Source organism: Silene latifolia, chromosome 9, assembly GCF_048544455.1.
Source record: "Silene latifolia isolate original U9 population chromosome 9, ASM4854445v1, whole genome shotgun sequence".
NCBI classification, from domain to species: Eukaryota; Viridiplantae; Streptophyta; class Magnoliopsida; order Caryophyllales; family Caryophyllaceae; genus Silene; species Silene latifolia.
This window is the reverse complement of record NC_133534.1, coordinates 126,346,584-126,359,533: the sequence shown is the minus strand read 5'-3', so window position 1 is coordinate 126,359,533 and position 12,950 is coordinate 126,346,584. Positions and strand designations below refer to the sequence as shown.

Here is a 12,950-nt window from a genome sequence, read left to right as displayed (position 1 = left end):
GAATTGCAAACAAGCATGACATTCAACAACCAAATTAGCACCAATCATGAAAGATACAACTTTTAACATTCATATGAGATTATAACTACATAAAACCACACAATTTTAACATAAAAGTCGAGTAACCCATCACCGTTACCTTCTTCCACTTCAATCTTCTAAAGACTCGTCAATGATGTAGCTATCCTCCTCCAGGTTGTCCAAGTTCTCCCCTAAACACAAAAATAAAGATATTAAGTCAAGAATCCACATCCTTGAAAGATGAGAATTTCGAAAAAGAGGGAAAGATGGCAACTTTCTTACTTAGAAACAAGGGAAATGAGAAAAGGAAGAGAATGGCGCGAAAAGGAACGAGATTGGTGAAGAATTGAGTGAATTATGGTGATTTTAGGGTTGAGAGCAAGAGTTTAACAATGGTGGAGTGGTTGTTGGGAAATTTCAGAAATTACAAGTGAGGGAGATGAAGTTGTGAGGGTTTAGTTGAGGTTTTGTGTAGAGAAAAGAGGGGGAAAAAGGCCCATGAGTCAAGTTAAGCCCAATAACTCAAAATGAGTCGGTATCCACTAGAATTTTCGTCCCAAGTCTACTATAACTCGAGACGGAGAATAATATTACTAAAATCTACACTATTATTACCGTTACACGGCTATGGCTATATATTATGAAAATAAGCTTTAAATAATAATTATTTAATAAAAATTACTTAAAAGTTTATTTAAAATATAAGGAAAGGGCGGGGTGTTACACTTTTGGCTGGCGAGACTTTATACGTAGTCTAATGGACTTTAAACGACCAGAATCGAAAGTAGACAGACTCTAAAATGTTCCCGATGGCAGGTCCTTGACTCGAATCCCCGAGTCGCCTCGACGTCGCCCTTCCCGACGGCAGATCCTTGGCTCAAACCCTTTTGAGTCGCCTCGACGTCGCAATGGTCTTCAGATTGTAATCTTCGATTGACCTGGAGGCTATACTTTGAATTTCGCCCCGTCCAAGCCTCAGTCAAAGTGGGGGCTCTGTAGATACCCAGTATCTACACCTTCCAAAAACCACCCGATGATGATCGGACTATAACGTGTTTTTGATATGCGTGCGTGGATTGGCTATACATAAGACGGTTTAATGCACTACTCGGATATGAAAAATGATTTCATAAATGGTTTTCTAACTTCATTTGAATTAAAATAACACTATTTAGAGTTAAAACCGTCTTCGGACCCAAAACCGAGTCAGAAACCCACAACTCGAGTCAACCTGAGTCAACCCGAATCTCGAATGTCAAAAATAATGCCATAAATGTATTTATCATGTCATTTCCATTAATATAACCCTAATTAGAGTCAAAATCGACACAGAGCAAAAAACCGACTCCAAATTCAAATCCCGACTCACACGGGTCAAACCCGAGTCAAGCACATAAAATACCTACCTCAAGTAACACCCAAATACATCTTATTAGATGTCCATATTATTACATGACATCTCATTTGATTACCACAAATCATACCAACCAAACAATGGATAGAGCAAAGGCCACGTCCTAATTGAAAAGGACAGTACACCCATTTGGATCACTAGGTGCCTCGCGCCTAAAGGAGATGTCTGCTTAGCCTCTAAGCAAACTCAACCGACCTACCATCCCACATTTCACTATAAATACCAACCTTCTTACACCATAATCCTCACGCGAGCGCCCGCCCCTTCACCTCTCTCTTAAACATCTAGACTCGACTTCCTAAGTCACAAAATCGACACGTGTTTTCGACCTACCGATCGAAAACACAAGCCTTACACATTTTGTTTGGTACCGTCGCCATGCATTCGACCGACCCATTCGACCAATTCAACATTAATCAACTTGTTTTTCAACAATATATTTTAAACTCATTTTCAAAACAAAATCCTTTTTTAAGGCACTCTTTTAAAACTTCTTTGATCGTGAGTAGTCGCTACGAGAAAACAGTCTCTAAAGTCGTCTACGTCGCAAACATCAATACACGTAAGTTTGAGGGTGTAAAAAACTCACTTATTTCATGTCTTTGTTGTTTTTATGAGTTTATAAGCATGAATGATGCATAACACAATCCAAATATAGGTTAGACGAGCCAAAACTGGATTTTGGCCTGAGACAGGGGGCTACTTGTATAGGAGGGAGGCTCGCGCCTCAATGCTCTCTCAGGCCTTAATCCGGCCGTGTTTGTTCTCGTCTTTCCTCTTTATTTCGTTTCTTATTTGCACTAGGTTTTTACCATTTCAAATGTTCCAAATCATTTTTATGACAAATATTTTGACCATTACCGAAATCATCCTTGGTTCCATAAACCATGACGGTTTACTCCATGACTCGGTGATATTATTTGGTTAAATACATTTTGAAGGGTATTATAACACTCCTTTCTTTTATTTACCATTTTTCTCATTTATTTACACTTGTAAACATATTAGTCATAATTCATAATAACCCTTGGTTCTTATACCATGTCCGTTTAATCCGAGTACGATGACAAACTTGACTAATTACAAAATAAATGAACTTAACATCATTAGTTCAAATCAAACATTTTCCTTTCACTTTTATTTCATTTTATTTTCATCTTTGTCTTGGCCATATGTCACCCTTGGTTAAAAAAAATACCATGTCGATTTAAATCGAGTACGGTGATAAAATGGTTAAGGACACATATTTTACATTTTTATTTGTAAACTATGGTTTTCAAACATGCAAATCCGACAACGAATATTACTAACATAATAGTAATTATTCCGAGTCATGCAAATCATACTTGCAAATCATTTAAACACAAATGCGGTTTTAAAGAACCTTTTTTACAACCAGAAGGCACCTCTTGCCTCGTGCCCCAAGAGCCTGCCTATTTCCACCTTTCAAAACCTGGGCAGAGCCCCATCCCACGCCAATAGGCTCGCGCCCCAATGGGGCTGCCTGGCACTGTTATGTCTCATTTTGGTACTTGTCTAGGACGATCCCGATTATGGTTAATCCGAATACGTGACGGATCAGATTGACGAGTTTGCATTTTATACTTTATCTTTTTAACACCCTTTTTCAAATAAATGGATCGTGTTAAGCATCATAACCCGAATTTGGTAAATGGATGTTTAATTTTCATTTTCACATGCAAATGAATCTAAATCCGGCGTGGACATTAATTTTATGCTATGTGGATAAACAAACCGACTTAGCAAACTTTCACATGTTAGGTTAAACTTTTGGATGCGCATTCATGCATTTAAACCGTTTTATCAACTCTTGCACTTAAACAACCACGATCGATCAGTAGAGGCCGCTAACACGCGGGGGATTGGGTGTCCAATTAAAGGGCTTCCCAATACGTACCCTCACCCCTTACTCAGAACCTTTGGATAGTGGATGGCCTTATCCAGGGCGTACGAGAGTCATTTTACGCATAGAATGCTAAATGGGGGACGAGTCCTGATCTTCAGTACCTATATCAAACACTGCTTTCTGTTTCGTTTCACCGAGGTATAAAGTGGATTCGAACGGGTTCCAAGCACCCTACAAATGCTTGGTGGCGACTCCGAACATCTCAAACATCGTTTCGAGACCTTGGCCGAGACGAAACCGACCGATCTAAAGCGATCCGGTCGAAAGCATTTCTACGTCACCGAGCGTGGCTTTCAAAAGACCGCTGCATGTCCACAATTTGGCTAGGCGTGCAGGTTGCCCGTGACTACGAACCAGCAGGCGGCTCACGCGCGTAGACCGGCTTGTGGCCCATGTCCACAGATTGGTGACTCCGGTGGGGAAAACTAGGACACTTGTGTCTTTGTGATCCTTAAGGGCAAAACTCGAACGAGGTCATGGTTAAAGTGCATTAATTGATATTACGGTCATAAGTCGGGTTCCTTGTTCGGGCCCACAACCTAACACTTGTCGACCAATTGGCTCGTCTCGTCGGCGTGAGTTTTCTCATTCCCGCGTTTTGAATCCCGATTGAGTCAAGCATATCGTTGAGGATACACATATCTATTTCGTCAAAGAGCTTTTATCACCTTTATACATGAGGCTAGGGCATCCTCCTTGCACATTTTGTTTGGATCGGTATCCCTCTCGAAAATCGGGGTTTGATCGCTTGGTGTGTAACCCACCCTTTTAAGCCAAAACCCGTGTCAACATTATGCATAATATAATGAAACTTAGAGTGCTTATGTGTTATGTGATCATACGTCCTTCCGTGTCATTTGAAACTTTCAAAACACCTTTTTCCGCCGTTATAATGCATGCCCTATTATTATTGGTTGTTTGACCATTATTCACCTCATGCATGCATACACAATTAATACAAGTTTGAATGTAACGTATGGATGAAATTAATCTAATTAATTAGCTGCCACACCGCATACATTCATACAAAGATAAGACAACCTCCATCCACACCTATTACAAACAGTAGGGAAACCCTATTACTAACAAGCATAACTACAAAGAAACCTAGTTATGATGATGATGACTTACCTATGCTCGGCCTTCCGGTGACAAGACCGCTACCCGACTCAATCCTCCATCCCCATGATGTCTCCAAGTGTAGAGGGTCTCAAAAGTTTGAAGGTTGGTGAGGGAGAAGGTATATCGTCGATTAGGTTTAATGAGAAAAGAACTGAAATCAGATTTGGGTTTACGACTCACGACTTATATACTTACGCTGAACTCGCCATACTCGATCGAGTTTTAACGTTGGCAGAATAAACATTGACTATGTTCTCTAGAAAGCTAGATCGAGTGATCCACCTACTCAGTCGAGTAAGGCTTACTCGGTCGAGTACTCCCTCGTACTTGGTCGGGTAAGTTGATACCGTCGTAGAGTATCAAAGATAAATTTATAAATCCAAACTACTACTATAGCTAGTGGCAGTCAGGGTCGAACCACAGAGAGGCGATGCAATTAATAGTTGTCTAATTTTAGTCTAAAGTAACAGTTGTGAGGGGGTTTGATTTGAATAGTTCTATAATTAAAGGTAACAAAATTAAGACTAAATTAAAGCAAGTAAATGAGTAATTAAGGAAATAAGATGAAATCAAATATTAAAAGGATTCTAAGATGGTCGGTTCACTGTAGTTTTGACGGCAGTATCTCTAGGTAAACTGATTTAAGCATGTTAGACGGGAAAATAAAAAGTCCTCTCGGTCCAATTTAACAGGTAGCAACCTTTCGGCCTAAGCTACGGGTCCCTAAGTCTCACTAATACTAACTTTCGCTCTTGATTAATGATACTTAAAGCCTAAATTAAATTATCTCTCGATCTCATTAATTTAGTCGTCTTAATTAAGTAGTCTATTTCCCTCCCCTATCTTTCGATCTATCGGGTCGGTCAATTCCTAGGCATTCAACTAGTCGTGTGCACTCGATTCGTCAAATATAGCAATTAAATTAATTAAGTCGAAGCTAATCTAACACGTGGCAGTCGATCGACCATGCAGAGCAGTCGATAGACCTACGGAGCCAGTCGATCGACCAACGAAGTCAGTCGATCGACCAGACCCCGATGGCAGGTCACCTATTGTTGAAGCCGTCTAATCTACAGATCCCCTACATCTTAGCACGTAGGATTTAGCTACTCATGATGGTGATAAAAATAACAATAAAGTTAACAAATAAAGCTACTGAATTCATAATGGAATTAACTAAATAATTAACTAACATGAAACGAGAATTTGGCTTTAGGAAATCAAAACTAGCAATTCTAAACTATGGAAGAACTAAAGCAACAAGTATTAAACGAAAGAACAGAGAATACCGTAGGGAAGAATTGAAGAGAGAATATCAAAACCCAATGAAAAAGGAAACTTTTTTGATGACAAAATAATCTAAACTAATGAAATAATCAAAAGTTCAAACTTCTGTATTTTGAACCCTAATTAATTACGATGTCTCTAGCAGTAGGAAGGAGTTACGTTATATAGAAGTGTCACGTAACTTTTATTCCTAAAACCTAATTACAATGGGCTTCGGAATTCTAATTTTTTTGCGCGTAGAGTCGTGGGGTGGTCGATCGACCACTTAGGACAGTCGATCGACTGCCCCTCTTTCCTGCAGACTTCTGTTCAGCATTCTGACAGTCTATAGACCACGTAGGTCAGTCTATAGACCACTGTAGCTGGTAGTCCGCTTCTAAATTCTCCATAAATCTATTTCCAGGCCTTGAAATGCGCTCCAAGTTCATTTCTTGAGTAAATACTTCATGTCAAATAATATGCCAAGTACTCGGGGATGGATTCGGCTCGATTTTTGATGGAATCTTCACATTTCTGCAATATTATACAAAAACACGAAAGTAGACGGAAATAGGAAAAATAGTAGCATAAACTACATAATTGAGCTCTGAAAAGCGTGTAAAATAAGGTGTAAAACATCATATAAATGACACGCATCAAACTTCCCCAAACCAAACCCTTGCTTGTCCCCAAGTAAGAACTAGACTCGATCCTAGGACCTAATGGAACAAGTTAAATCTCAGAGCGAAATGCAAATATAAAGCTTAAACCAGGTTAATGCAACAACTAACAATCAATTAGCAATATGAATCATGCAAACGAGTTATGTAGTCGTTAAAAACTACTGAACCGTCAACTATAAAGACTTATCATTATGGACTCTAACGGGTCTCTCATATCACACATAGGCACAAGTGCATATATGTAAAAGATAGAAAGAATTAATTTTTTAATGACACTCACCTAACTACGACCTATAAGAACATGCCTGCAATCTAATATGAAAATAATCTCTACAACCGTACATATGCATTCCAACCAAACAAATGACCATGACACATGCCGAGGTAAATATGGATATGTGAGGTAATGGGTAAGAAGGGGCTAAGATAAATTTGGATATGAGGATTTAAAGCCAAGCTAGTAACTACAGATCCAAATTATAACAACATCCAACTTCTTGCTCACGATCAACAATAAAACCGGTGCTAACGATTCGCACTAATCTCACAATCTCCAATAATAACTGTGATTCCCCAAATGATAAAAATAATGCATGGGAATAAAATCACCATCTACTCAAAACTTCAACCATGTGATTTTTTTATTTTTCTCATTTCTTTTTCATTCCTGCAGTGCACGGTCGAACTTGCTTTTCATTTTTTTCTTTTCTTCTTTTTTCAATTCTATTTTTTCTCTTTCCTTCCTCCTTTCCATCATTCCACCAACCTTCTCATAAAGAGCAATATAACCAAAATGCAATAAACACATTCCCACAACTACCAATACTAGCTCGGATAGGGTAGGCTAAATAATGGTATGTAGCTTATGGGACAACAAGGCAATCTGGCTATGTGAGGCTTATGGGTAAAATGAGAAGAGGGGACCTCTACCACATGTGTCAACAAACCACAAACCGAATGCATACAGGTATTAAGTAGATTGATACCCGTCGTGAGTACCAAAAATAAGATTTATAATTTCCTATTAAGACTAACCTAGGCTAGTGGTAACAAGGTCGAACCACAAGGAGGCAGACGTAATTTCTAGCTGTCTAATTCTAGTCTAAGGTAACGAGTGTAGGGGTTGAGTTGAATTGGTCTATAGCTAAGAATAAATAAAGACAATAAACTAAAAAGACGGATTAAACAGATAAAGAAGGGGTACTAGGATGGTCGGTTCATTACATCTTCGGCGGCAGCATACTAAGTCGGTCTGAATCAAACACAAGTGAGGCGGGAAAATAAGAGGTCCTCTCGGTCCACTCTTAACAGATAGCATCTTTCGATCTCGCTATAAGTCCCTAATATCACTAATTCTGACTCTCGTCCTGAAAAGTGACTAACGATCTAAACTATACCTATCTTTCGATCTCAGCACAGTTTAGTCATTTTAATTGGTGGTCTAACAACTGTCCCTATCTTTCTATCTAATGGGTCAGTCATAAATTGAACATCTAACTGGTCGCATGCATTCGATTTGTTAAATACAACATTAAAATCAATTAAAACGAAAGGTAACCTCACGTGGTCAGTCGATCGACCGGGTATGGCGGTCGATCGACTGACACGCGATTCAGTCAAATTTAAAACTACGCCGCCTACGCCATAATTCCCCTACATCCTAGCACAATTAATTTAGCTACTCATGCTGAAGGTGATAACAGAAATAAAACTAGGGCATAAAAGTACTGAATTCATAATTAAAGCGGTAGGACAAACAATTAACATGCAACAATAAAATGGTTTCGGGAATCTAACTAGCAATTCTATACTAATAACGAAATAGAAGTGAATTGAAATAGGGCAGAAGAATACCGAGATTGCAAAGGAAAGATTAAGAATAAGAACGAAAATTCCAATGCTAAACAATATTCCAAACCCTAATAAAACTTAAAGTTAATGTGTAAAACTTTTGATAAAAATCGGGTCGTGAAACTTCGATAAAAACTGGATCTAAGTTACGTTATATAGCAAACATACGTAACTTTTATTTCCAAAACCTAAACTCAATGGGCTTGCGCTTCCTCGGTCTTTTAATTCCCGTCTGGGATAGCAGATTGGTCGATCGACTGAGCATGGCGGTCGATCGACTGATCTTCAGTATACAGTAGCTTCTGGAACCCGCAGGTTGGTCGATCGACTGATGGCAGTGGTCGATCGACTGCTTGAGCTGCTACTTGACTTCTATAATCTCGTGGATTTGTCTTTTGGGCCTTGAAATGCGCACCAAGCTCGTTCCTCGGGTGAATACTTCACGTCATATGCAATGCAGGATACTCGGGGACGGATTTAGCTCGATTTCCGCTGGATTCTTCACATTTCTGCAATAATGTACAAAAAATACGGAAGTAGACGGAAATAGGGAGAAATGTAGCATAAACTACATAAATGAGCTCTGAAATGCGTGTAAAATGGGATGTAAAACATCATATAAAAGACACGCATCAAACCTCCCCAAACCAAACCCTTGCTTGTCCCCAAGCAAGAACTAGACTCGATCTAATTACCTAATGGAACGAGTTCAATCTCAGAACGAAATGCAACATGTGAAGCCTAAACCAATTTAATGCACAACCAACAATCAATTAGCAAATGAATCATGCAAACGAGTTATGGAGTCGTTAAAACTACTGAACCGTCAACTGTAGAGACTCATCATATTGGACTCTCACGAGTCGCTCATATCACACATAAGCACAGGTGAATAATGTAAAGATAGAAAGAATTGGTTTTGTAGAGACTCTCACCTAACTACGACCTATAAGAACATGCCTGCAGTCTAATATGAAAGCAATCTCTACAACCGTACATACGCATTCCAATCAACAAGAGACCACGACACATGCCGAGGTATATATGTGGATATGTGAGGTATGGGTAAGAAGAGGCAAAACATTTATGGAAAAGTGGAGGTACAGGTGATCAAGCTAGTACCGTAACGGAACCATATGGCAACATCCAACTTCTTGCTCAAAAACAAATGGAACGATGCTATAGCAAGCACAAATCTCACAATCTCCAGGTATAAAAGTAATCAACTAACTCCCCATAAAATATGAATAATACATGGGAGCAAAAATCGCCAAAAGTCAACTGATCTCTGGGTATGTTGGTACCTGGTGGCTTGATGAGGATGGTATCTACTCTGTGGCTAGTGGCTATAAGTGGCTCAGAGGGATGCTACCAAAGATGTCTTGGCATGCTTGGATTTCGAACTCTGTTAACCTCCCTAAACATTGCTTTATTGGGTGGTTGATTATGAGGCAGAGATTACTCACTAAGGATAGGCTTTGCAGATTGATTGGTAGTACTGAGGATGGGTGTGACTTGTGTGGGACGGATAAAGAGACACATGATCATCTCTTTTTCCACTGTCCATATAGCAGAAGATGTATACAACTGCTCTCTGACTGGTGTATGACACAGTTGCCTACTTCTAATTTTGATGAATGGTGGAACAGGCAGACATTCCAGTCCCAGGCAGAAGGTGATGTTCTTGCTGCCATTCTGGTAGCTGCTCTTTATAATGTTTGGTGGGTTAGGAATCAGTGCAGGGTAAACAGTATGTTGTTTAGACCTGAATATGTTGTAAGTAGCATTCAAAATGTGGTCAGGACTAGGTGTAGAGATAGGTGGCAGGGCAATTTGGCACTCCCTTGGCTACACTAGTGTTGGAAGTTTGTTGTTTATGACCTAGCTTTCATGTTAGCGGTCATATTCCAAATTGTATGAGTCGATGTAATGATTGCTCGGTGATGTTCTAATATATCCTTACATTCTACCAAAAAAAAAATCGACAAAAGATAAAGGCTTGAATTATGTGAATTGATTCTTTCTCTTTTTCTCGAACCTCAATCGATCGACCAAAAGGGGCAGTCGATCGACTGCACGAACAGTACAGAACTCTTTTTTTTCTCTTCGAATCATTTTTTCATCCTTTTTTTTTCTTTTCTATTTCTTTCTTTCCTCCTTTTCATCTTTCCAATATTATCTCAAACATGAGCATATGCTACCAAAAACTAAGTAACCATCCCAAGAACACAGACTACTAGCTTGACAAGGGCAGGCTAAATGTAGGATGTAGTAATGGGAGAAAAAAGGCTGTTTTTGGCAGTGTGGAGTTCATGGGCAAAACGAATAAGGGGAAACCTCTACCACATGTGTCAACTAACCACAGACCGAATGCGTACAGGTATTAAGCAGATTAAGTTCATATTTATGCAAATTTATGTGACATGTCTCATAAGGAGTACTACTCACATTCCTAAATAAACTGGTCATAGATGTCACCAGTTATAGGCTCTAAATCTCAGAAATATGATGTAGTTTGCCAATTTTCAAAGTCAAGTCTTAAGTCCAGCAAATAATTAACGAAAACTCGTAGATATGCATTTACGATTCTACTAATAACATGTTAATCAAGCAAGGCTCAGGCAAAACAGGTGCAAAATGCAATATCATCCTTGAAATACTACCGTTCCGACTCGACCTATATGCTAAAATAAACGTGCATTTTATGGAAATTTTTGAAATTTTTTAATTTTTTGATATTTTCTGTATATATATAAAATGAAATGAACAATGCAAAACAGAATGTAAACGTGAATGCAAGCAAGTGATATGCGACGCAAAACCCTTCCCCAAGCCAAATCACACAATGTCCCCATTGTGCAAAATCATGTAATGAAGAAAAGAGAAATGGGAATTTGCGGGAAAATAAATAAAAACGACATGAAGTGAAAATCGGGAACTTACAAGACTTTAAGCGCAGCAAAGGAAACCTCCCCAAACCAGCGTGAGCTAGAAGGTTTCAGTAGCCAGCAGTGCTACTAATAAGTACCTAAAAGACAAATAAAACCCACGCATAAAATCGAGAAGACAATTTTGATGCGGTAAATATGTGAACAAACGAGAAAATTAGAAGAGATAAATAATTGGACGGAAAATAAAGTGGAGTAGAAAACTCCCTTAAGTCCGCATATCGACCAAACACAGCTGGGGAGAGGTCGTGAACAAATACAGCAGTGTCCTTGGCCGATCGACTAAGAACAACAGTCGATCGACCAATGTGTCAGGAACAGTAGCTCCTGGAAGGTGCAACTCAGTCGATCGACCAATGTGGCCAGTCGATCGACTGAAAATACTGCTGTATTCCTTATTTATTCGTATTTGCTCAATAACTTGAGCTAATGAGGTCTAAAAACCTTCAAGTGCACAATAATACGCGCCCAAAATTGCGCAAAACCCAAAATAAAGTCTCAAACGCATAAAATCCTAAGCAAGCAAAATAAAATGCGAAGTTTCGCGCACACAAAAGCAATAAAAAAAAGTGTCTAACAAAAGCAAATAAAATGTTTGGAAAACATGTGATCAACTAGTAGTTGATCAAGAACGGCCTTGGAATGGCCCACTTTGTCGGCTTCTGGCTACTAGAGGTAGCCTCAACGGTGCTTATCTTAGCAGCTGCACCCTTCTTAGCTTCCAGGTCCGTATAGCTCAACGGATCAACACTTTCATCATCCCCCCAGTCAATGACCTCTTCTTGCTTATCAAAGTCCAAGTCGGACTTTCGTGCCTTGACCGGTTCGTCATCAACTACCTCATCAATTCCATAGCTCAGGCAACGAAGACCTCCTCTTTGAATGATCGGCTTCTTTACAGTTGGAGCAACTTGCATCACTTCCTTCCCCAAACCAGCTCCTGCAACATCTAGAACAACAGATTCTTCCTCCTTTTTGCTCCCAGTCTGGGGCGGAGGGGTTAACACAGAAGTAGTAATAGAGACAGGCAATTCAGGAAGCACAAAGTACGATTTCTTTTCAGAAACCGTATTACAAGTCACAGGCCACATGGGGTCCTTTGTCTTAGATGGTAGGGCAAAAACGATAGAATGCTTTCCCACTTTGAAAGTCAAGGTTCCTTGACCGACATCTATGACTGCACCAGCAGTGTGCAGAAATGGCCTACCCAAAATAATGGGAATATGGGCATCCTCAGGCATATCAAGGACCACAAAGTCTACAGGGAAGAAAAACATCCCTATTTGGACGAGGATGTCCTCTAGGACTCCTACGGGTTGGACCGCAGAGCGATCGGCCATCTGGACGGTCATGTCGGTCACTGCAAACCTAGTCAATTTGAGCTTCCTAGCTAGACTCAAAGGCATGACGCTTATACTAGCTCCTAAGTCACATAATGCCTTCTCAATAGAGAAGGTACCTATATTGCAAGGAACAGAAAAGCTACACGGGTCCTCTAGCTTATGGGGTGCAGTGTGAGACAAGTAAGAGCATGACTCTTTAGTTAATGCGACAGTATGAACATGTTCAAGTGACTTTTTCTTAGATAAGAGTTGTTTCATAAATTTAGTGTAGGCTCGCACTTGATTAACTAACTCAAGAAAGGGTACCTGTACATTCAAGCTACGAATAACTTTTTCAAATTTACTGAAAGATACCTGTTCCTTTGTCGGCACTAG

General features: G+C 39.6%; 1 protein-coding gene across 1 annotated transcript; it reads left to right on the top strand.

The window, feature by feature from the left end:
- The first annotated feature begins 9,538 nt into the window (after window positions 1–9,538).
- On the top strand, window positions 9,539–10,141 carry LOC141601563 (uncharacterized). The gene has a single exon (XM_074421858.1). It carries the CDS (start codon window positions 9,539–9,541, stop codon window positions 10,139–10,141), a length of 603 nt encoding a protein of 200 aa, XP_074277959.1.
- The last annotated feature ends 2,809 nt before the right edge of the window (window positions 10,142–12,950 follow it).